Below are 25330 nucleotides of genomic sequence, written 5' to 3' on the forward strand. Positions count from 1 at the left end.
ACTGTAAAACTAGAAAGTGACTGGCCCAGTGGCTCACGCCTGTAATTCCCGCACTTTGGGAGGCCCAGGCAGGCAGATCACCTGAGGTCAAGAGTTCAAGACCAACCTGATCAACATGGAGAAATCCCATCTCTACTAAAAATACAAAATTAGCCAGGTGTGGTGGCACATGCCTGTAATTCCAGCTACTCAGGAGGCTGAAGCAAGAGAATCGCTTGAACCCGGGAGGTGGAGGTTGCAGTGAGTTGAGATGGCACCACTGCACTCCAGCCTGGGCAACGAGAGCGAAACTCCATCTCAAAAACAAACAAACAAAGAAACCCCTAGAAAGTAACACAGGAAAAAAAATCTAGATGACTTTGGTTTTGTGACAATACTTTAGATATGACACCAAAGGCATGATCCATGAAAGAATGAATTGATGAGCTGAACTTCATTAAAATCAAAAACTTCTGCTTGGTCAAAGACATTATAAAGGGAATGAAAAGACAAGTCACAGACTGGGAGAAAATATTTGTAAAATATACATCTGATAAGGAACTGCTTTCCAAAACATACAAAGAACGCTTAAAACCCAACAATAAGAAAACAACTGGATTAAAAAATGAGCCAAACACCTTAACAGACACCTCACCAAAGAAGATATACAGATGGCAGATAAGCATATGGAAAGATGCTCAATGAGGAAATGCATATGTCATCAGGGAAATGCAAATTTAAATAATGAGATACCACAACAAACCTATTAGAATGGCCAAAATTCACAACACTGACAACACCAAATGCTGACGAGGATGTGGAACAACAGGAAATCCCATTCACTGCTGCTGGGAATGCAAAATGGTACCACCACTTTAGAACACAGCTTCTCAGTTTCTTATATAACTAAGCATACTCTCAGCATATGATCCAGCAATTATACTCCTTGGTATTTACACAAAGAAGGTGAAAAATTATGTCTATACAAAAACCTGCACACAGATATTTATGGCAGCTTTATTCTTAATTGCCAAAATTTGAACACAACCAAGATGTCTTTCAGTTTGCCAATGAGAAAATAAACTGTGGTTCATCCCGACAATGTAATATTACTCAATGCTAAAAAGAAATGAACTATCAAGACATGAAAGAAACTTAAATGTGTATTAGTAAGTGAAAGAAATCAATATGAAAAGGCTATATACCATATGACTTCAAATATATGACAGTCTGCAAAAAACAAACATCAGTGGCTTCCGGGGCTCAGGGAAAGGGATAAAAGGTGAAACACAGAAGATTTTTAGGGCAGCGAAAACAACTCTGTATGATACATAATGGTGGATACATGTCATTATACATTTGTCAAAACTCTTAAAATGTTCCACATCTTTAAATACATTAATGTGAACTATGGTCTTTAGGTGAAATGATGTGTTAATGAAGGTTCATTGACTGTAACAAATGTACCACTCTGGTGGGGGAGATAATGGGGGCAGACTACACACGTGTGGGGTCAAGAAGTATATGGGACATATCTGTATATTCTTTTCAATTTTGCTATGAACCGAAAACTGCTCTAAAAAATAAAATGTTTTTAATTAAAAATCAAATACAACAAAAGTCAATAAAAATACCACTACTTTAGACATAGTGTAGCAGTACTTAGCTTCTGGATCCCTCTGTTACAGATCTCTCTCTCTCTCTCAAACTCTCTCAAACACACATACAACACCTGTTCAAATATAACATACTAGCTTTGTTTATACTTCCAGTATTTAAAAGAAAGAATTAAAAACAAGTGTCTTTGTGGAAAGAATAAGTCTTGGCTTTCATCACATTTTCAGTCTTTCATATAAAAACATCCATCCGCCTTGAGAAGCCAAAGGTATAAGAAATTTTATATTGCAAAGATAACTAACAATATATCATTAGCTAGGCATGGTGGCTTAAGCCTGTAATCTCAGCACTTTGGAGGACCAAGATGGGAGGATCATTTCAGCCCAGGAGTTCAAGGCTAGCCTGGGTAACATAGTGGGACCTCATCTCTACAAAACTAATAAAAAACATATTAGCTGGGAGTCGTGGTACATGCCTGGGGTCTCAGCTACCTGCGAGGCTGACGTGGTAGGACTGTCCGAGCCCGGGAGGTTAAGGCTGCAGTGAGCCATGATGGTACCACTATCCCCCAGCCTGGACAACAGAGTGAGACCTTGTCTTAAAAAAATAAATAAATAGGCCAGGCGCAGTGGCTCATACCTGTAATCCTAGCACTTTGGGAGGCTGAGAAGGGCAGATCACTTGAGGTCAGGAGTTCGGGACCAGCCTGGTTAACACTGTGAAACTCCATCTCTACTGAAAATAAAAAAAATTAGCTGGGCGTGGTGGTGTATGCCTATAATCCCAGCTACTTAGGAGGCTGAGATGGAAGAATCACTGGAACCCAGGAGGTAGAGGTTGCAGTGAGCTGAGATGATGCCACTGCACTCCAGCCTGGGAGATGGAACGAGACTCTGTCTCATATAAATAAAAATTTAAAAATGAATTTAAAAAATGTGATTGAGGAACACAGAATACCATACACATACACACACACACACACAAGACTTTTCCTCAAAATAACATCAACTGCAAAAGGTAAACACTATGAATATTTTTATGGATTATGTTATAAATATATACATATATATATAGAGAGAGAGACAGACAGACAGATACAGAGAGACAGAGACAGAGAGAGAGAGAGAGAGAGAGAGAGAGAGAGAGTTAGTTTTGCTCTTGTTGCTCAGGCTGGAGATCTCAGCTCACTGCAACCTCCACCTCAGGGTTCAAGCAATTCTCCTGCCTCAGCCTCCTAAGTGCTGGGATTACAGTTGCCCACCCCCCCGCCTGGCTAATTTTTGTATTTTTAGTAGAGTCAGGGTTTCACCATGTTGCCCAAGATGGTTTCAATCTCTTGACCTCGTGATCCGCCTGCCTCGGCATCTCTCTTTTTTTTTTTTTTTAATTTTTTGAGTTGAAGTCTTGCTCTGTCGCCCAGGTAACCTCTGCCTCTTGGGTTCAAGCAATTCTTGTACCTCAGCCTGCCGAGTAGCTAGGATTACATGCACAGTCCACCATACCTGGCTAATATTTGTATTTTCAGTATAGACAGGGTTTCACCATATTGGCCACACTGGTCTGGAACTCCTGACTGCAAGCAATCTGCCTGCCTCAGCCTCCCAAAGTGCTGGGATTACAGGTGTCAGCCACAGAGCCTAGCCCTTTTTGTTGTGTTTTGTTTTGTTTCTGAGAACAGGGTCTTCCTCTGTAGCCCAGGCTGGAGTGCAGTGGCATGATCTTGACTCACTACAGCCTCAACCTCCTGGGCTTAGCAATCCTCTTACCAGAGCCACCCAAGTAGCTGGGACTACAGGCACAAGCCACCACACCTGCTAATTTTTGTATTTTTTGTATAGGTGTCACTGTAACCCAGTCTAGTCTTGAACTCCTTGGCTCAAGCAATGGGACCCTCCTTGGCCTCCCAAAGTACTGGGATTACAGGCATGAGCCACCACACCTAGCTAATTTTTGTACTTTTAGTAAAGACAGAGTTTTGCCATGTTGGCCAGGCTGGTCTCGAACACCCTACCTCAGGTGATCCACGTGCCTCGGCTTCCCAAAGTGCTGGTATTACAGGTACACCTGGCCTGTTGTAAATAGTTTTATTTATAAAAATCGTATCAGCTGGGAGCGGTGGCTCATGTCTGTAATCTCAGCACTTTGGGAGGCCAAGGCTGGGGAATCATTTGAGGTTAGGAGTTGAAGATCAGCCTGGACAACATGGTGAAACCCCATCTCTATTAGAAAAAAAAAAAAAATTAGCCAGGCATGGTGGTGCGTGCCTATAATCCCAGCCACTCGGGAGGCTGAGATAGGAGAAAAGCTTGAACCCGGGTGATGGAGGTTAGAGTAAGCCAAGATCACACCACTGCACTCCAGCCTGAGCGACAGAACGAGACTCAGTCTCAAAAAAAAACAAGTAAATAAAAATAAAGATCATATCTATTCCAAGCCAAAGTAGTTTTTATTTTCCAAAAAGGAAATGAAACAATACGTCAGTAGACTATGATTCAAACTAAAAAATGTATGTAATCTAATTTTCAAACTCGTTACATTTTTAAGTGTCTATTAAGAAAACTTTCCAATATAATACTTCTCCACTTATTTCAGTTTAGGCTTAGATTTCTTAGTACTTAGCAAGTGAATACCTGTTTCTAGTCTCTGAAAAGAAATAAAATTTCTTCTAACCATATAAGCTAGCCAGGGCATCATAACTGTTGAATTGACTGATGATGGCAGAATATGCTGAGGTTACTAAATAAAAGCCTTCATAGTTACCCAAGTTATTAACAGCCAAACATTCAGAATTTCACAGAACGTTTGAGCCCTTAAAATAGCAGAATAATAAGAACTCAGACACAAGACAAAGCTCAAGAAAGATCTGTAACTCTTTTTTGGTTTCTATAACTTTTACTTTCAGGCTTTGTTGGAAATAGCAGTTCTTAAAACCTACATGGTGATAAATATGTGGTCCTAGAAAAATTTTCAACTTTAATAACACAGAAGACATTGAGTTTTTAGACAAACTGCCAAGATATTCAGAACAATTCTTACCACTTGTATAAGAAATTCTACTGGAAAACCACCTAACGTTTCAGTGTCAGAGCCAGAAATTTTACTTCTCCATGGCGATTGTCCTAATAAAGGATCATTATCCTATGGAAATAAAAGAGAATCATTTAATCATTGACTATTCAGAGGAGGTATCTTATTTTCAGAAAAAGAGAAAATTCTGTTATAAAATCCAATGAAAAGGAAAATATTTCTGGAGTTGAAGCAAGTATTTATTTTATTTAACATTTTCAACTCAAAATAGTATGCACACCTTTTGAAGTTGTAATAGATGTGTATTTCTTAAGAACATAGTTCACCTTCATAATAATCAAATTATTGATGGTATTTCTAAAATATGCTTACTGTAATTGGTGACTGGAGAGGAGGAGTATAATGTAAACGTGGTGGGGTCATAAAAAATCGAGAAGGCCGCTGTTTTTGTCCAAAGGCAGCAATTGGCATTGTCTCATGAGGCTCATTACTCTGAGAAAACAGAATCATCCACAAAACTTGAAATTTACCAATCATGTATGCTTTATAATCACTGTACTTCAGCTTGAGATATATACTCACGTGTATTCTATGATTCATATAGAATTTATTACTTACATATTATTTATAGAGTAGCATATTAGTCTATACAGATCAAAGGCTAGAACGTAAAACAGAATATGAAAACACTAGTTTGCTCCCAAAAGAATGAACATACAAAAGAAAAAAAGAAATTAAAAAAAGGGTCAAAATAGTTTAGAGAATCAAAGATTAGTATTAAAGTGTTCTATGGCCACCTTTGCTTATTTTCATTTAGGCTGTCTGAATCTATCCTACAATAATTAAAATTAACTCTTATTTAGCCAGGGAGAAATATTTGGGTGATCTCATAAAAATAGTTAAATTAATTAAACAGAGAAGTAGTTTACTTGTTTTTTTGAGATGGAGTTTTCACTCTTGTTGCCCAAGCTGGAGTGCAATGGCACAATCTCGGCTCACTGCAACCTCCACTTCCTGGGTTCAAGCAATTCTCCTGCCTCAGCCTCCCGAGTAGCTGGGATTACAGGTGCACATCACCACACCCAGCTAATTTTTTTGTATTTTTACTAGAAACAGGGTTTCACCATGTTAGCCAGGCTGGTGTTGAACTCCTGACCTCAGGTGATCCACCAGCCTCAGCCTCCCAAAGTGCTGGGATCACAAGCGTGAGCCACTGCACCTGGCCAATTTACTTCTTTTAAAAAGAGAGTTTATAGATTTCACCCTTTAAATGTAAAAACTTAAGAACAGTGTACTTTGCTCTATATTTAGTTCCAATTTTCTTTCTCTCCTATTGTGGAGAGATATCAAGCAATATTGTATTTCTGCACTTAGGAGATAAAGAAATATATATATATGTTCTAGGTGGAGGTTGCAGTGAGCCAAGATCATACTACTGCACACTAGCCTGGGCAACAGAACAAGACTGTTGATTCTAGTTTCAGCCTAACAGGAAACCAGATCTAGAGCCTTGAATAAATTACACAATTGTACTTTATGTCTGAGTTTCACCATGCAAAAAGTGAAGGTAATTAACACCCATCCTGCATACCTCTGAAGATAAAACAGGAGAACAAATAAGTACATGATGTTACTTCATACTTTAAAAATAGTTTTGCAAGAGGACTACACTTTAACCTAACAGCTGCAATGAAAATGTTATGTAGCTTCTTCTCCAAGGTTATTTAGTTAGGACTCATCAGTTTGGTTATACTAAAGTGCTGTGTCATTAAGGTCCAACAGAGGAATCCGAGTTCCTGGAAAATAGAAGACTTAAGTATATTTCTGAACTAGGGGTCTAGCAGATAGGGCTGGGGACCGCTAAGGATCTCTTCCTCTGTGAGCTAAAGTCAATTCTATCATAAAATACGATTTCTAAAAAAAACTCTACACAACACATTTAACAGGCATAAAACACAAATGTATTATGAAATACTACTTACAAGAACTTCATAGTCAGGGATGGTATGGGTTCCAAGCCCTGTCCTATCAAAAGTTACTCTATAAGTAGCATTAAGAGTATCCACAGCATCTATTTGTCCAGTGAACAAACCATCATGAACACCACGTAATCGTGCTGATAAAAGAAAAAAGGCATTATGATGTGTGGGAGATACAAAGAATAGTCAAATATAAAACTTCCAAGCATGTAATTTAAATCATAGTACAGTATTTTGTCTATTAGAGTTTCAAAACAAGCACACACTTTATTTTTGGCTTAGAGAAACAACAGAAAGATTTTTTTGAAACAAAAACCAAAACTATAAATGATGATCCCTAATTTCATATAAGAATAAAATTACTTCCAAATTAAGAGAAAAATATTTTTAAATCATTTGGGGTTCAAACCCCTAACTGCAAAAAAGCCAACAAAAGAAGTTTGGTCATTATACTCATGAGTGAAACACCAGAAGTAGTTCAATTAAAAAAAAAAGACAAAGATGTTATATAGAAAAGAATTAAAGAATTTAATACAGCAGGCCTGAGACTGCTATACTTAAATAAACCTCCTTGCAAGGCTGGCCTTTGTCTGGTATCTGGGAACTTGGCTTTCAGAAGTGTTCCTACTGTTCCCTAATTAATAATGGCGGTTTTCTGTGTATACATTGTGCAAATGATGTGGTTAATGTTGGACACCTGCTTTCCCTCTGGAAGACTGGGATTTTAGTATATACTAGACAAAAGATGCCTACATACTTAGCTCCCAGTAGAAACTCTGGTCACCTAGTCTGTAATGAGCTTCCCTGTTAGACAACACTTATAAGCGTTGTGACAACTTGTTTTTGGCGGAATTAAATAAGTCTTGCATGACTCTTATTGGGAGAGGGCTTTTGAAAACTTGCACCTGGTTTCCTCTGGACTTTGCCCCAGCCACCTTATTCTTTTGCCAATTTTGTTTTGTATCCTTCACTGTAACAAATCTTAGCCATAAGTACATGTGCTGAGTACTCTGAATCTTTCTAGTGAATCGCCAAAACTAGTAGTCTTGGAACTGATGACATAGATGAACTCTGTGTCACTATACTTAAGTCCAGCCTAAAATAACATCAGAGAAATCCAAACAAACATCCAGCATGAGTGAAAAATATAAGAACAGCATTTATGGCTTAAACTGGGCAAAGTAATACATTTTATACTAACCAAAAAATGTAATACACAACATTTTAATAGAACACAGAAATACACAATGCAAAACTGTTTAAAATAAAAGGATCAATTGATATCACAATTGTAGAGGACTAAAATCTCTCTCAGTTTCTGACAGAAAGGGAAAAGTAAATATGGATACAGAAGATGTGGAAAATAAAGTTGAATAAACAAATGTAAACACAGAAAAGCACTTGTAGTTGTGGTGGCATGAAGAGGTTAGTAATTCCTCTCCATAAAAAAACAAGTACAAACCTGAACGAGATTGTCAAAAACAATCATTTCAGGATACTGAAAATGGATCAAATGCAGAAAACAAGAAATGTTTACTGTTGAAAAAGTGCTAGAGCTTCAGATTAGGGTAAGGGGAGTCAGTGGCCTTTCTGCACGAGGTTATTCACACATCCACCACTACGATCAACTTGGTTGGTGAGAATGGTTTTATTAGCTCAAGGTTGGTCACAAAAACCAGCAGTGTTGTTGCCAGAGGGAACAGACTCAATGTTAACCAGTAGGTAAAAACTACTCTGAGTGGTGAATTAAATTAGGAAAGAACAGGAAAAACCCACAGCTTTGTAAGCCCAAGCTATGGACCTGGCTGAGATTGATTGGCAGACAGCCAGAAATATAACAGGCAGATCCTGGAAACTCGAAAGTCATAAAAGGGTGGAAATAAGCTCTCTACAATCCATGGCTAACTGGGTTACTATGCAAATGGACAGAGAAGATCCTATAGTCTAGCAAAAAGTAAAAGCTAAGGATGACTTGAAAATTAACAGCAACTTTGTATATACATTCCCCAACTTACATACAAATCAATGTGAGGCTTTTCCCAATCAAGATGTTTGAGCATAACCTCTGTTCAAATCATTAGGTGACCACTAAATTATTGTTATTATTATTATTATCTGAGATGGAAGTCTCGCTCTGTCGCCCAGGATGGAGTGCAGTGGCATGATCTCAGCTCACTGCAACCTCTGCCTCCTGGGTTCAAGTGATTCTCCTGCCTCAGCCTCCTGAATAGCTGGGATTACAGGTGCCCGCCATCACACCTGGCTAGTTTTTTTTTTTGTATTTTTAATAGATACAGGGTTTCACTATGCTGGACAGGCTGGTCTCAAACTCCTGACATCAGGTAATTCACTGACCTCAGACCCCCAAAGTGCTCGGATTACAGGGGTGAGCTGTCCCGCTTGGCCCTGATCACTAAATTATATACAGACACAGGGGAAATTCCTTGGAAATCAGGTTTAATAATAATAATAATATAAGAATAAAAAAATGAAGCAGAGACATCATTGTTTCCATAGCCAACACTAAACCAAATCCAACAACTCTCCAAAAAATCAGAATACATAGTTGCTACAATATATTATCTGAAATATCAAGTTTTCCACTAGAAATTACTAGACATGTAAAGAAGTAGAAAAGTATGGCTCTTAATCAAGAAAAAAGTATAGTAAGAAATTGACAGAGATAATATATTTACCAAAGACTTAAAAAGCAGCTATTATAAATATGTTCAAAGAATTAGGAGGTTGGGCATGGTGGCTCACGCCTATAATCCCAGCACTTTGGGAGGCCCAAGTGGGCGGATTGCTTGAGCTCAGGAGTTCAAGACCAGTCTGTGCAACATAGTGAAACCCCATCTCTACAGAAAAATTAGCCAGGCATGGTGGTATGTGCCTATAGTTCCTGGAGGCTGAAGTGGGAGGATTGCTTGAGCCCAAGAGGTGGAGGCTGCAGTAAGCCAAGATCGTACCACTGCACTCTGGCCTGGGAGACACAGCAAGTCTGTCTCAAAAACAAAACAAAACAAAACAAAACAAAACAAAACAAAACAAATTTGTGCATGTATGTACTTTTTTCCTATTATCTTCATTTCTATTTTTTGAAAAATTTATTTGATAAATAAAATCTTTTTCTTTTCCATTTTCTCCTTTAATTTAGATAACCTACAGAAAATCCCAGATAACCTGGGATTATTGTACATTTTATGAAGATTACTTTTAGGATAGTTCAGATTCTTATAATTTCTTAACAAACCAATGATTTTAATATCTTTTTTAACACTCTGATTTCTCCAGGGGCGAACAACTGTGGCTTAAGTATCATGTCTCAAACAACTTCCTATATGCTGTAGCTAAAGTATCAAATCAAGACATTTTTCCAAACTTCTCTACTATTCAAATTTTCCATTACTTTGAAAACCCAGTGCATCTGTCAAAACTCTTGTGCTTCTAACTCTGCATATAACGATCACAAAGTCCAGTCATGTTTTACCTGCCACATTCTTTGTTCCTACTGCAATCATTAGAAATGGACTATTTCTAGACCCAAAGTCCATGAGAACAATGGCGTTTGTGAATTAACCAGACAAAGCCAGTTAGGAAAGGAAAACAAATAATGTAGAAGAAAAATATAGAATAATTTAAAATTTAAAAAAATTTACGGCCAAGTGCAGTAATTCATGCCTGTAATCTCAGCACTTTGGGAGACTGAAGCAGGAGGATTGCTTGAGCCTGGGAGGTCGAGGTCACAGTAAGCCAAGATCACACCAATGTACCCCAGCCAAGGTGACAGAGTGAGACACGGTCTCAAAAAAAGAAAAAAAAAAAATCCACAGAAAACAAAAACAAACTTTTAAATTATACATACCTATACTTTCTCCAATAGATTATTAAATTTCATCTTTGTGGCAGTTTGCTTTAGTTTATATTGTGGTAGATGTTACTTTGAACCAGTATGCTTTTTCCTAATTACTTTGAAAAACAGATTTCATGAATAAAGAAAGAGTAACTTCTATAGCAAACTGCACAGAGCTATAGTTTAAGCTTTCTAAATTTAAAAGCCATTTCTTGAATACAGATTATCTGGGTTATTTATACCTTCAGAATTTTGTCCCATGTGTACATGTACACATGTCCTAATGAAAAATTGAAGTCACTAAGGAAAAAAAAGATCAAGTGATGTGTACTACAGAACCCCTACTCCATCCCTGGGCATCAGCCAGGCTCAGAGGGAGTTAAGGGATAGGGATAGAGTGAGGGTTAACAATGTTTATTGTAAATATTTGTTGGTAATTAAAAATGAAATAAAAACCAAAGAAACAAAAAAAGATTAACTTGATTAAAAATTACAAGTCAAAATAGTAATTAGCTTGTTTTCACTTACCTGTAACTTTGGTTCCAATAACCAGAGGCAAAGGAATTTCATCTGGGAGATCTTTGAATTGTGAAACATCTGCAACTTTCCTTTGTTGTAACAGCCTTATTTTCTGCCGTTTCTGTTTTAATGCTGATCTCTCTTCCTCAAAAAATGCAGAAGAACATCTAGAATAAATTATAAAAACCATATAAACTGATAACTACTCTTATATAAAAACTTAAAACTTTTTTTTTTTTTTTGAGATAGGGTCACACTCCATCACCAAGGCTGGAGTGCAGTGGCACAATCTCGGCTCACTACAACCTCCACCTCCTGGGCTCAAGCGAATCTCCTGCCTCAGTCTCCTGAGTAGCTGGACTATAGGTGCACACTACCATGCCCAACTAATTTTTTGCATTTCTGGTAGAGATGAGGTTCCCCATGTTGCCCCAGCTGGTCTCAAACTCCTGGGCTCAAGAGATCCACCCACCTTTGACCTCCCAAAGTACTGGGATTAAAAACTTAAAATCAGCCAGGCGCAGTGGCTCATACCTGTAATCCCAATACTTTCATGTGTTGAGATGAGCAGATTACCTGAAGTCAGGAGTTCGAGACTAGCATGGCCAAAATGGCAAAACCTCATCTCTACTAAAAGTAAAAAATTAACTGGGTATGGTGGCAGGCACCTGTAATCCCAGCTACCGAGGAGGCCGTGGCAGGAGAATCACTTGAACCTGGGAGGTGGAGGTTGCAGTGAGCCAAGATGGCACCAATGTACTCTAGCCTGGGTGACACTCTATCTTAAAAAAAAAAAAAAAAACACACAAACAAAAAAACCCCAAAAACATAAACATAAAATCTATCCATCCATCTCACTATTCCTTTTTTTCTTCTCATTAAGTATACCATATTCAAAAATATGTTCTTAGAAACTGTTTCTGGCTGGGCGCAGTGGCCCACGCCTGTAATCCTAGCACTTTGGGGGGTCTGGGCAGGTGGATCACCTGAGGTCAGGAGTTCGAGACTAGCCTGGCCAACACGGCACAACCCCATCTCTACTAAAAATACAAAAATTAGCTGGGCATGGTGTCAGGCACCTATAATCCCAGTTACTCAGGAGGCTGAGGCAGGAGAATCGTTCCAGGGTACAGAGGCTACAGTGAGCCAAGATCACACCATTTCACTCTAGCCTGAGTGACAGAGTATAACTCCATCTCAAAAAAAGGAAATTGTTTCTTTTTGGCCAATCATGGTGGCTCACGTCTGTAATTCTGGCACTTTGGTAGTCCAAGGTGGGATAAATGCTTGAGCCCAAGAGTTTGAGACCAGCCTGGGCAACACAGTGAGGCCTTGTTTCTACTAAAAGTAAAAAAATTAGCTAGGCGTGATGGTGTACATCCAGCTACTTGGGAGGCTGAGGTGGGAGGATCATTTGAGCCCAAGAAGTTGAGGCTGCAGTGAGCTGTGATCGTACTACTGCACTCCAACCTGCAGGAGTGCAGAGGGAGACTCTGTCTCCAGAAAAAAAAAGAAAAGAAAAAACACCTGGGCAGGTGGCTCATGCCTGTAATCCCAGCACTTCAGAAGGCCGAGGCGGGTGGACTGCCTGAGCTCAAGAGTTTGAGACCAGCCTGGGCAACATGGCAAAAGCCTGTCTCTGCCAAAAATACCAAAAAACAAACCAACCAACAATTAGCTGGGTGTGGTGGCATGCACCTGTAGTCCCAGCTACTTGGAAGGCTGAGGTGGGAGAATTGCCTGAGCCCAGGAGACAGAGGTTGCAGTGAGCCAAGATTGCACCACTGCACTCCAGCCTGGGCAAAAAAGCAAGACCTAGTCTCAAAAAAGAGAAAGAAAAAGAAACTTTCATTTCACAGTAAATTACCTTTCATTTTTTAAAAAACAGGACCATGCAAGACTCATATACAAAGCAGGTTATTCCTTCCTACAAAGCAAATTAATTTTTTTTTACCATCTTTTGATAAAATTGTGCCTGGAACCTAGATCTCATAGGGACAATGTTCAGTTTCAATATTCTACCCAGAAGAACATGACATTTTCTCTGTGATCCAGTAAACACACCAATATAGGAGTTAAAGATGAGACTTGCTACTATGTAAACTTTTAATCATACTTTCTGCCTTAAAAGTATAAATGCTGAATTCCCTCTTATTTCTAGAGTCTATCTTGCTTCCATTTTCAAATCCCAGGATGAAGCAAAGTATTTAAACATCACTTTCACGCCATGTTATGGTTTTCACTTTCAAAGGTACATTATGAGCTCTATTGCCATTTGTCTCAAAAACTAAATAAAAACAATGAGAAAAAGAATATAAAGACCAGCAATGTATAAAATGAATTGTTGTAAGCAAGGATGAATAAGGACTGGAAATACACAGAAAGATCTTAGCTGATAATATAATATATTGTATATTATGGTTTCTGAACTTGTTGAATATTGATTCAAGCTATATATATGGCAAGAACATTAGAAGATTAAAAAAAGGGTAATGGGTTACTAGTAAGCTAAGTAGTACCATAAAAACAGACTTGCTTCTGCTGTACGTAACATCTTTTAGAAGTCTTTCTGGCATATAGCCATTATGGAAATTAGTAAGGAGGTTCCTCAAAATACTAAAAACTACCCTATGATCCGGCAATCCCACGGTTATGTGTATATTCAAAAAATGACTGAGTATATTAGAGAGAGATATCTGTACTCCCATGTTTATTGTAGCACGATTTACAACAGTCAAGATACGGAATCACCTTAAGTGTCCATCAACAGATGAAAGGAATTTTAAACTGTGGTATATATGCAAAAATGGAATCTTATTCAGCCACAAAAAATAATGAAATCCTGTCATTTGCAGCAACCTAGATGATACTGGAATTCAATATGTTAAGTGAAATAAGCCAGGCACAGAAAAACAAACATCACACGCTCTTACTCATACATGGAAGCTAAAAATGCGGCTCTCGTGGAGGTAGAAATTATTAACAGAATGGTGATTACCAGAGGCTGGGCAGAGAAAAGGGAGGGGAGGATGAAGAGAAGTTAGCTAAGAAAGAATAAGTTCTAGTATTCAAAGGTATAGTAGGAAAAGTATAGTTAATAATTTATTGACTTTTTTTCTTTTTCTTTTACTTTGTTTTTTATTGACTATTTCCATATAGCTAGAAGAGAAAAATTTTCCCAACACAAAGAAAAGATAAATGTTTGGGGTAATGGGTATCCCAATTACTCTGATTTGATCATTATACCTTGTATACATGTACTCCCAAAATATGTATAACTATTATATATCAATTTAAAAAAGATATCAAAAAAGTCTTCTTGACATAAAAACCCAGGACCCATACTATCTCCCTACAGTTGACAAATTTTTTTGTTTTTTTTGAGATGGAGTCTTGCTCTTTTGCCTAGGCTGGAGTGCAGTAGCACGATCTCAGCTCACTGCAATCTCCACGTCCCAGGCTCAAACAATTTTCCTGCCTCAGCCTCCCAAGTAGCTGGGATTACAGGTGGCTGCTACCACACCCAGCTAACTTTTGCATTTTTTTAGTAGAGACAGGGTTTCACCATGTTGGCCAGGCTGGTCTTGAACTCCTGACCTCAGGTGATCTGCCGGCCTCAGCCTCTCAAAGTGCTAGGACTATAGGCATAAGCCACCGCGCCTAGCCTAGTTGAAAATTACACTTGTTTGCTTCCATGCATACCATGATTCCCAGTTCTTCTCTTGTACCTACTTTCCCCAATTAAATTTTTATTTTTTTATTATTCCTTTATTGAGGTATGATTAGCATATAATAAACTGTAAATGTTTGAAGTGTACAATTTGATAAGTTTTGACATATACACATAAATAAAATCCACAAACCCCTCACTACAATCAAGATAATGAATATATTAGCATATCCCCAAAAGTATTCTCTGCCACTTTAGTCTTCCTTCACATTGCTTCCATATCTCTACTTCTCAAGCAATCATTAAGTTGCTTTCTGTCATCATAGATTAGTTTCTGTCTTCCACAATTCTATACACATGGAATCATCTAGTATGCATTATTTTGTCAGGCTTCTTTCACTTAGCGTAATTATTCTTAGTTTTATCAATGTTGTTCCATGTATTAATGGTTCATTCCTTTTTATTTATGAATAGTATTCATAGATGTGTTACAATTTGTCCATTCACTTATTGGAAATTTGAGCCACTAAACAACTTTATTTAAAAATAAAGTTACTTTAGGCCAGGGGCAGTGGCTCACACCTGTAATCCCAGCACTTTGGGAGGCAAAGGCAGGCAGATCACTTGAGCTCAGGAGTTTGAGACCAGCTTAGCCAACATGGAGAAATCCTGTCTCTACTAAAAATACAAAAATTATACGGGCATGGTGGCAGGGACCTGTAATCCCAGCTATGCAAGAGGTTGAGGGAGAGAATCACCTGAACCCAGGACACAGAGGTTGCAAGGAGCTGAGATTGCACCACTGCACTCCAGCCTGAGTGACAGAGTGAGACTCCGCCTTAAAATAAACAAATAATAAAATTGCTTTGAACACTATGTATCGGCTTTTGTATAAACATATCCTTTCAATTCTAGTGGATAAATGGCTAGGAGTGAAATGGCTGAGTCACATGGTAAGTATATGTTTAATTTCTTCAGAAACAAATTTTTCCAAAATGGCTGTACTATTTTACATTCCCACCAGCAGTGTATGAGTTCAAGTTGCCCAACATCCTAAGTCATGTAAATTTTGGACACTGTGGTTTAATTTGCATTTCTTCGCGACTAATGACGTTGAGTATCTTTTCACGTGCTTATTTGACACCTTATATCTATGGTTGAAGCATCTATTTAAGTCTTTTGCCAATTTGTTAATTGAGCTGTTTGGTTCTCATTGAATTTTGAAAAGTTCTTCATTAATTATGGATATAATATACATGGTTTCACCAGTCACATTTTACTTAAATAGTATTTTTTGAATAGGTAATGGTTAATATTTTTGAATATAAATTACATGATGTGTAATTTAAAAGGTTCAAAGGACACTGAAAAGTCTAATACCTGTGTTCCTCATTACCCGTCTGCTTCCCAGAGGATCGTTATACTTTTCTTTTTCTTTTTTTTTTCTTGCTCTGTCACCCAGGCTGGAGTGCAGTGGTGCAACCTTGGCTCACTGCAACCTCCGTCTCCCAGGTTCAAGCAATTCTCCTGCCTCAGCCTTCTGAGTAGCTGGAACTACAGGTGTGTACCACCACAACCGGCTAATTTTTCTATTTTTAGTAGAGACGGGGTTTCACCATATTGTCCAGGCTGTTCTTGTGCTTGACCTCATGATTTGCCTGCCTCAGCCTCCCAAAGTGCTGGGATTACAAGTGTGAGTCAACGCGCCAGCCATTATACTTTTCTTATAGATCCTTCACTGATACCTTAGACATAGACAATTAAAAAAATACATATGTTCCCCTATTTTCCTCAAATAGCTACAATATGCACTGTTGTGTATTTTGCTTTCTTTTCTTGGCATAGCATAGCAATCATTTCTATTACATAGAAAGCATCTTCTGTTTTTGTTTTATGTTAAATGGTTTCAGAGTTTTCTATTATATGGAGTACCATAATATTATCATTTCTCTATTTATGGACTTTCAGGTGGTTGCCAATCTTTAGCTACTACAAACAATACTGCAATAAATACCTTTGTACATGTAATTTCATCGATGTGCAAGTAGTTCTGTGTTATATATTCTTAGAAGTGCTACATCAAGGAAATAGAAATTTGTAAATTTTATGGATATCACCAAATTGTCCTCCACAGAGATTACATAAAAAATTTTTTTTTTTTGAGACGGAGTTTCACTCTTGTTACCCAGGTTGGAGTGCAACGGCGCAATCTCGGCTCACCGCAACCTCCGCCTCCTGGGTTCAAGCAATTCTCCTGTCCCAGCCTCCCGAGTAGCTGGGTCTACAGGCCGCGCCACCATGCCCAGCTAATTTTTGTATTTTTAGTAGAGACGGGGTTTCACCATGTTGACCAGGATGGTCTCGATCTCTTGACCTAGTGATCCACCCGCCTCGGCCTCCCAAAGTGCTGGGATTATAGGCGTGAGCCACCACGCCCAGCCGATTACATAAAATTAATCTATCACCAGTAATACATATGAGTGACTATCTAATTATACCATTACTAACCCAACATATTAAAAGCTTTATGAGCTCTGTCCATCTGATAATTAAAAACAATACCTCAGCATACTTTGATTTTTGCATTTCCCATTATGAGTAAAATGGAATGTTTTTTCATGTTTATAAGAGCCATTTTTTTTTCATTTGCTATGGATTATCTGTTGTTGTTTTTAAAGAGACAGGGTCTCCCTTTGTTGCCCAGGTTGGAGCGCAATGGGGCAATTATAGCTCACTGCAGTCTTAAAGTCCTGGGTTCAAGCCATCCTCCCACCTCAGCCTATTGAGTAGCTAGAACCACAGGCATGTGTCATTCAACTGGCTATTTTTATTTTTATTTTATTTGCTTATATTTGAGGAAGGGTCTTATTCTGTTGCCCAGACTGGAGTGCAGTGGCATGATCATGGCTCACTGCAGCCTCAATATCCAGAGCTCAAGTGATCCTCCCACCTCAGCCTCCCAAGTAGCTGGGACTAAAGGTACATGCCACCATATCTGACTAATTTTTGAATTTTTTTTTGTGGTAGAGATGGGGTCTCACCATGGTGCCCAGGTTGGTCTTGAGCTCCTGAGCTCAAGCGATTCTCCTACTTCAGCCTCCCAAAGTGCTGGGACTACAGGTGTGAGCCACCACACCCAGTCTGAATTATCTATTTATAATCATTTTTATTATGGGTTACTTGACATTTTTTTATTGATAGGAGTTCTTTTTTTTTTTGAGGCGGAGTTTCGCTCTTGTAACCCAGGCTGGAGTGCAATGGCGCGATCTCGGCTCACCGCAACCTCCGCCTCCTGGGTTCAGGCAATTCTCCTGCCTCAGCCTCCTGAGTAGCTGGGATTACAGGCACGTGCCACCATGCCCAGCTAATTTTTTGTATTAGTAGAGACGGGGTTTCACCATGTTGACCAGGATGGTCTCGATCTCTTGACCTCGTGATCCACCCGCCTCGGCCTCCCAAAGTGCTGGGATTACAGGCTTGAGCCACCGCGCCCGGCCAGGAGTTCTTTACATAATAGGAAATTAGCTATCTGTGATAAGATGTGATAGATATTTCTGTGGCTATCTTTCAACTCTGCTTATGGGCTTTTGTTTTTGGCCATGTAAGATGTTCTTATTTTTGTATAGTCAAATTTATTAATGTTTTCTTTTATGAGTTCTAGGTTTGAAGCCTGTTAGAAAGGTCTTTTCCAGGCTGGGTGTAGTGACTCATACATGTAATCTTAGCACTTTGGGAGGCGGAGGCGGGCGGATCACCTGAGGTCAGGAGTTTGAGACCAGCCTGGCCAACATGGCAAAATCCCGTCTCTACTAAAAATGCAAAAGTTAGCCCAGTATGGTGGCAGGCGCCTGTAGTCCCAGCTACTCTACTCAGGAGGCTGAGGCAGGAGAATCACTTGAGCTTAGGAGGCAGAGGTTGCAGTGAGCCAAGATCAATAGAGAGCACTGTACTCTAGCCTGAGCGACAAAAAGACTCCATCTCAAAAAAAAAAAAAAAAGGGAGAAAAAGTCCTTTTCCAATTCAAGATTGTAAAACTCTCCTTTGTTTTCCTCTTGTGGTTTTAATCTTTCATTTTTAAAAATATTTAAATCTTCAATCCTTTTCAAATATTTCCTGGTTGTAAGGCATGAGAACAACCTGTTTTTTCTATAGACTGCTAAAAACTAGTCTCAATTTCCATTAAACAAATAATCCATTCTCTCCTTCACCATGTACTTGAGAAGCAATCATTGCAACTATTATACCAAATTCCCATAGATATCTGTGACTGTATCTGGGTTTTCTCTTCTTTTTCATTCATTTTTCTATTTATGCATCACTACCACTCTGCTTTAATTATGGCCACTTTATAATCTGTTTTAAAGTGCTCTTTAAAATGGAATTTCTCTTCATTACTTTGCTTTTTCAGAATTTTCCTGCTTGATGTCACCCTTCTTAAATGTGAATTTTTAGAATTAACTCATCTAATTTAAAAAAAAAAAAAAAAAAAAAAAAGAGGCCAAATGTGGTGGCTCATGCTTGTAATCCCAGCACTTTGGGAGGCCGAGGTGGGTGGATCACCTGATGTCAGGAGTTCAAGACCAGCCTGGCCAACATGGCAAAACCCTGTCTCTACTAAAAATACAAAATTTAGCCGGGCATGGTGGCAGGCACCTATAATCCCAGCTAGTTGGGAGGCTGAGGCAGGAGAATCACTGGAACCCAGAAGGCAGAGGCTGCAGTGAGCTGAGATTATGCCACTGCACTCCAGCCTGGGCGACAAAGCAAGATTGTCTCAACAACAACGACAACAGACCTGTTAACAGTTTTATTGGGACTGATTTTAACTTATAGACTAATTTAGGATGTTGACTCTTCTTTTCCAAGATCCTGCATGTCGTTACATTTGTTCATATGTGTCTTGCACATTTCCTGTTAAGTTCCTTACTGGTAGTTTATCTTTCTTTGTTTCTTCCTTTTTATCTTCCAACTGGATGAAGTTTCATCAACTGATTTTTAAAATTAAGATATTATTGTATCAATAATTTGTATTATACCTGGACTTCCTCAAAGAAAGGAAAACCACAACTTTATTGAAAAAAGACTTTAACTATTAATTAACCTTGATGAATTAAAGGACTATAAGAGTAAATATGCTATGGTAAGAGAATAGAAGATAAATTAACAAGAGAAATATTATAATGACACTCAAACTATAGAATTATGACAAAACAGTAAAATAATGACCAATATCCCACTCTGATGGACAATAATTAGAAATAGTGTAACTTAATTTGCTCAAACGTGCAAAATGATAGCAAAAAGCCCCAAAATAGCCTACTGTAATTACCAAAGGCCATAAATTATGAGTATGAAATACACTAAATAACATACCAAATTTTAATTATAATAAATATTAAAAACATCATCAGCAAGGTTATCTTTTAATACCAAAAAAATTGGCAGTTTAATTAAAAATTATCGTTGTATTTCATCACTATCAAAAGAGATCATTAATCTAAATTCCATTTCTATTTGTCCAAGTCACTTTATATTTACAGATCTTCCTTGAACTTTCCCACCATTTGAAATGGAAAAGTCTTACACACACTTTTTACCAGGCAGAGAGACATAATGTGAGCACTAATGATCTAATTCTTCTTCTAACATATTTCCAATTTTCACTCAAAAGTAATAAAAAGTTTTCCAATGTGTTACCAGGATAACAGTGGAAAAGGAAAAAATCATTTCACACAAAGAGTAATTCTCAGAAAGTAATGTATTAGATAGATTAACTTGTTTTCTACTTTTATATAAAGTAAAATAGACACTTCTGGGAAGGCTCCTGAGGTGATAAAGGATTTCACAAAAGATAACAAAAATGTAAATAGAACTTTACAGCATCCTTAAATACTTTTTAGGACATTCTTAAATATTTTCTAGAACAGTGAGGAACACAAGTAATGTAAAACAAAAAAAATTATGTTCAAAACCTGTGACCCTAACAAAATAAAATTGTGCATTTAATTTAATATGCCTAAGGACAAACAGCATCTACATTAAAGTTGGTTTACAGGATATATTTAACACATAATCAATTATTCCGAAAAGTTATGTTTTGGTACTAGTCATTTTAAAGATTAAAAAAATCAATGTAGTAATGATACTAATCACTATTATTTATTGATTTTATTTTTTAATTCTTTTTTAAAGGAAGGGTCTCACTATGTTGCCCAGGCTGAAGTACAGTGAGTATTCACAGGTGTAATCACAGAATACTACAGCCTTAAACTCCTGGCCTCAAGTGAATGCCCCATCTTAGCCTTCCAAGTAACTGGGATTATAAGTGCATGCACTGCTCCTGGCTTGATTTCATTTTAAACAAAAACATTATTTTTACCTCCGTGGCTTTCCCATAAGCCGCCTGATTTTTCCCCATTCTACTCTTGTTAACTTTCTTGTTTTCAAATTAGGAAAAGATTCCTTTAGACATACACAGAAGTCATTATCACCTTCAAAAAGTGGTCTGTAAAACAGGAATAGTATTTTAATGGTTACATACAATGTATTAATTTCTTAAAACACATAAAACAACAAAATGCTAAACTTTCACTTCTACCCCATACACACACACACACACACACACACACACATGAAATAGGCACAAATTCAAAGTGCTAAAACGAAATCCTTGGCATTTGTGAAACATCTAATGTGGTATGAAAGTTGCTCAGGAAATATTATTTGTGCTGTGAATCCAAGAGACACTGATTTTTGCTCAATCTCTTTTTTTTTTGAGACGGAGTTTCACTCTTGTTACCCAGGCTGGAGTGCAATGGCGCGATCTCGGCTCACCGCAACCTCCGCCTCCTGGGTTCAGGCAATTCTCCTGCCTCAGCCTCCTGAGTAGCTGGGATTACAGACACGCACCACCATGCCCAGCTAATTTTTTGTAATTTTAGTAGAGACGGGGTTTCACCTTGTTGACCAGGATGGTCTCGATCTCTTGACCTCGTGATCCACCCGCCTCGGCCTCCCAAAGTGCTGGGATTACAGGCGTGAGCCACCGCGCCCGGCCGTGCTCAATCTCTTATACAGAGAGGCTATCCTGGCCCTGGCCTTATATCAGGTGAAGATAAACAAAGTTAGCTACAAATTATCTTTGTCCCAAAGGAATACCATCACCAAGGAGTCCTCTTTGGAATTAAACCAGTCTTGGGACACTGGAGGACTCTAGAGGGTTAGATTAGCTTGGGGGATCCCAGAAGAACTCAGATCACACTGAGACACCATGAAAGCTCTCTTAAGCCTATGGACAAAAATAAAAAAATTCTATTCACAAGTCTGCGAAACCAGGAACCAGTGTTGGCAATGACACGTAAATGCCTTGGGCTCAAATACAAACATTCATGAGATTCACAAGCTCCAGAGTAGGCAACTGGTATGGAAAACAGAGAAGGGAAGTAAACATAAATATCCAGCAAAGCAAGCAGCAATGACTGCCATATGAGGAAGGACTATAAATAAGAATTTTTCTTCAGTAAATTCCATTGATGAATGAATGTATTTCAGCCAAATCTCATACTATGTTATACTTAAGCATATGTGTATACCTAACATGCGTACGTACCATATCCAAACTAGAAAGACTACCTTCCTAAAAATCTTAAGCCATTTTTACCATTAGTAATGGTTTCTCTATGATATACCAGCACTTAACTTCTCAATTATAAAATGAATCTCATTCATTGCAAATAATGTTATTTTAAGGTATCTCTACTCTATAGTCTTTAAAAATTATAACACCGAAATTATACTCCAATTAATTCTTCACAAAAATATATACTTTTCTTCCCCAAAAAGGATTAACGGGGAAGAAAACTATGACAAACAGAATAGATCCAACTGGAATGCGGAATAGAAAAATAAATTCTGGAAAAAATAAGATCAAAATAGACCTTTAGAAAATGTTATAGCTTAAAACACTGGAAAAACTTAAATTTTGATTCAAGTAATATTCATGATATAAGCCATGATACATACTTATCTATATTTGAATAGAACCACTCGTATATACACCATTTATGTGCTTTGGGAAGCTTGAGCAGATTACGTAATCGAAAACCAATCTTCTGTGAAGCTTTCTTATCTGGTGTTGACATTGTTGCTGTAAATTTCTATACAATAAAAAAAAGATTAATTTATAACTGCATTAAGTAAAAATGAACATTTACAATACTGAATAAATTTGCAAAAGGTAAATTATGTGTAAGTACTCAAAGAGATTCAACAATATTCAACATGGAATTTTTGTTGCTGTTTTAAACACTCTGAATATTTCTTACAAAGTTAAAGCCTTCAGTTTCATAACATATTCTGACAAGGAAAGTGAAATGTTTGTCCCTCCATGTTTGCACTGCAATACAATTCCAATTTAGGTATATAGGAGCAAGGGGTTTGTATGAAATATTCCTAGATTTCACAAGACAGTAAAGACCAGTAAGAAGAACTCTGCTATAAGAGATAGAGAGACAGGCTGGGCTCGGTGGCTCAAGCCTGTAATATCTCAGGACTTTGGGAGGCTGAGGCAGGTGGATCACTTGAGGTCAGGAGTTTGAGACCAGCCTGGCCAACATGGCAAAACCCCAACTCTACCAAAAATACAAAAATTAGCCAGGTGTGGTGGCACACAGCTGTAATCCAAGCTACTCGGAAGGCTGAGGCATGGGAATCGCTTGAATCTGGGAGACAGAGGTTGCAGTGAGCCCAAGATCACACCACTTAACTTCAGCCTGGGCGACAGAGTGAGACCCTGCCACAAAAAAGAGAAAAAAAGAAATACACACACACACACACACACACACACACACACACACGAAGACAGAGACAGACAGAAATAAAACACTAGGTCCAGAAGTTTTCATCACTGAATTCTATAATAAGAGAACTTCAATGCTATTTATGTTTCAGATCACTGAAGGGAAAAAACCTTCCCAACTTTGTTTTTTTAGACAGAGTCACACTGTGTCGCCCAGGCTGAAGTGCAGTGGTGTGATCTGCAACCTCCACTTCCCGGGTTCAAGCAATTCTCTCGCCTCCTTGCCTCAGCCTCCCAAGTACCTGGGATTACAGGAATGTGCCACCACATCTAGCTAATTTTTGTATTTTTAGTAGAGATGGGGTTTCACCATGTTGGCCAGGCTGGTCTCAAACTCTTGACCTCAAGTTATCTGCCCACTTCAGCCTCCTGAAGCGCTGGCATTACAGCCAGCATAACAGATAACATCTGCCAAAATATAATGAAAGAAAACTTCAGAAAATGTCACTCGTGTATGGATTTTCAAAATCCCTATTTTAAAAAAGAAACAGATAATCAACATCAGAATATCAAAAGAATACAATACAACCCAGTGGAATTCAAGAATCCAAGCATATGGATGGGCACAATGGCTCAGGCTTATATAATCCCAGCACTTTGAGAATCCAAGCAGGGAAGATTGCTTGAGCCCAGGAGTTCAAGATCAGGCCGAGCAATGTAGTGAGACCTTGTCTCTACTAAAAATAAAAAAAATTAGTCAGACGGTGGCATGCAGCTTATAGTCCCAACTACTCCAAGAAGTTCAGGCGCAGGTGGGAGAATCATGTGAGCCTGGGAAGTCAAGGCTGCAGTGAGTTGTAATCACGTGCACCACTGCACACCAGCCTGGGCGAAAGAGCAGGATCTTGTCTCAAAAAAAAGTAAGTATGGTCCTGAAATAAGAAACTATTAATATGCCATTATTAATAAATCAAAATAAGAAAAGTTCTATGATATTAAAGGCATATGAACAATATCAATTAAAAAACATTCTTGTAGTGGCATGTGCCTGTAGTCTCAGCTACTCGGGAGGCTGAGGCAGGAGGATCACTTGAGTCCAGGAGTTCAAGGCTGCAGTGAGCTATGATCGTACTCTGCACTCCAGCCTGGGTGACAAAGTGAGACCTTGTGTCTTAAAAAAAAAAAAAATTATCATAACAAAAATAGAAATAGAGGCACAACATACCAAAAATTAAATGATACAGCAGACACAGTGCTTGGAAAAAATTTTAATTTATAAACTTCAATTTTAAGTCTAACCTATATTCCAAAAGAAAAATATCAAATTAATAATCCATCCTTCCACCTTAAAAAACTAGAAAAAGAGCAGAGTAAACACAAAGCAAGCAGAAAAAAAGGAATTTAGAAGAAAAATAAATAAGATAAAATGTAGACAAAAATAAGTGAATCAAAAAATTCTTTGAAAAGAGTAACAAAATTGAAAAGCCTTTGGCTACACTGATCAAGAAAACAAATGGATACTTTTTTAACCTAATAAAAATTTCTCCCCACTCCAACCCAAAAACCAGTATCATAGTATTAAAAGACAATGAGAATGACAAAGATTCCAACTGCTACCACTAACTTAGTATGACAAAGAATTCAATTACCACCACTATTTTATAACACTGGAAGAAGCTGGCCAATCAGGTAAGAAAAGTAAAATTTATTTCATTATTTTTTTCAAGACCAGCCTGGCCAACATGGCAAGATGGGGTTTCACCATGTTGGCCAGGCTGGTCTTGAAAGAAAGATCAAACCATCATTTCCTTGTAGGTGAAAACACAAGAAAATCAACTGTAACCATTAAAAACAATAAGAAAATTTAATGAAATGGGTAAATACAAAGT

The 25330-nt window shown here is 38.1% G+C and overlaps 1 protein-coding gene across 3 annotated transcripts in view; it reads right to left on the bottom strand.

Annotated features, from left to right (window-relative positions):
• The window catches only part of LIN9 (lin-9 DREAM MuvB core complex component), a 78586-nt gene that overhangs the window by 33193 nt on the left and 20063 nt on the right, over positions 1-25330 (bottom strand). For all 3 annotated transcript variants that reach the window (XM_012459809.2, XM_012459810.2, XM_064383571.1), the window contains 6 exons: positions 22667-22800; positions 21024-21149; positions 10984-11141; positions 6606-6739; positions 4996-5115; positions 4633-4734 (listed from right to left, as the gene is read on the bottom strand). In XM_012459809.2, coding sequence (XP_012315232.1) covers positions 4633-4734; positions 4996-5115; positions 6606-6739; positions 10984-11141; positions 21024-21149; positions 22667-22800 — 774 coding nt within the window. The remainder of the gene's footprint in view (positions 1-4632; positions 4735-4995; positions 5116-6605; positions 6740-10983; positions 11142-21023; positions 21150-22666; positions 22801-25330) is intronic.

This window comes from Aotus nancymaae, unplaced genomic scaffold, assembly GCF_030222135.1.
Source record: "Aotus nancymaae isolate 86718 unplaced genomic scaffold, 86718_ANA_hifiasm-v0.15.2.pri h1tg000032l_0, whole genome shotgun sequence".
Lineage (NCBI taxonomy): Eukaryota > Metazoa > Chordata > Mammalia > Primates > Aotidae > Aotus > Aotus nancymaae.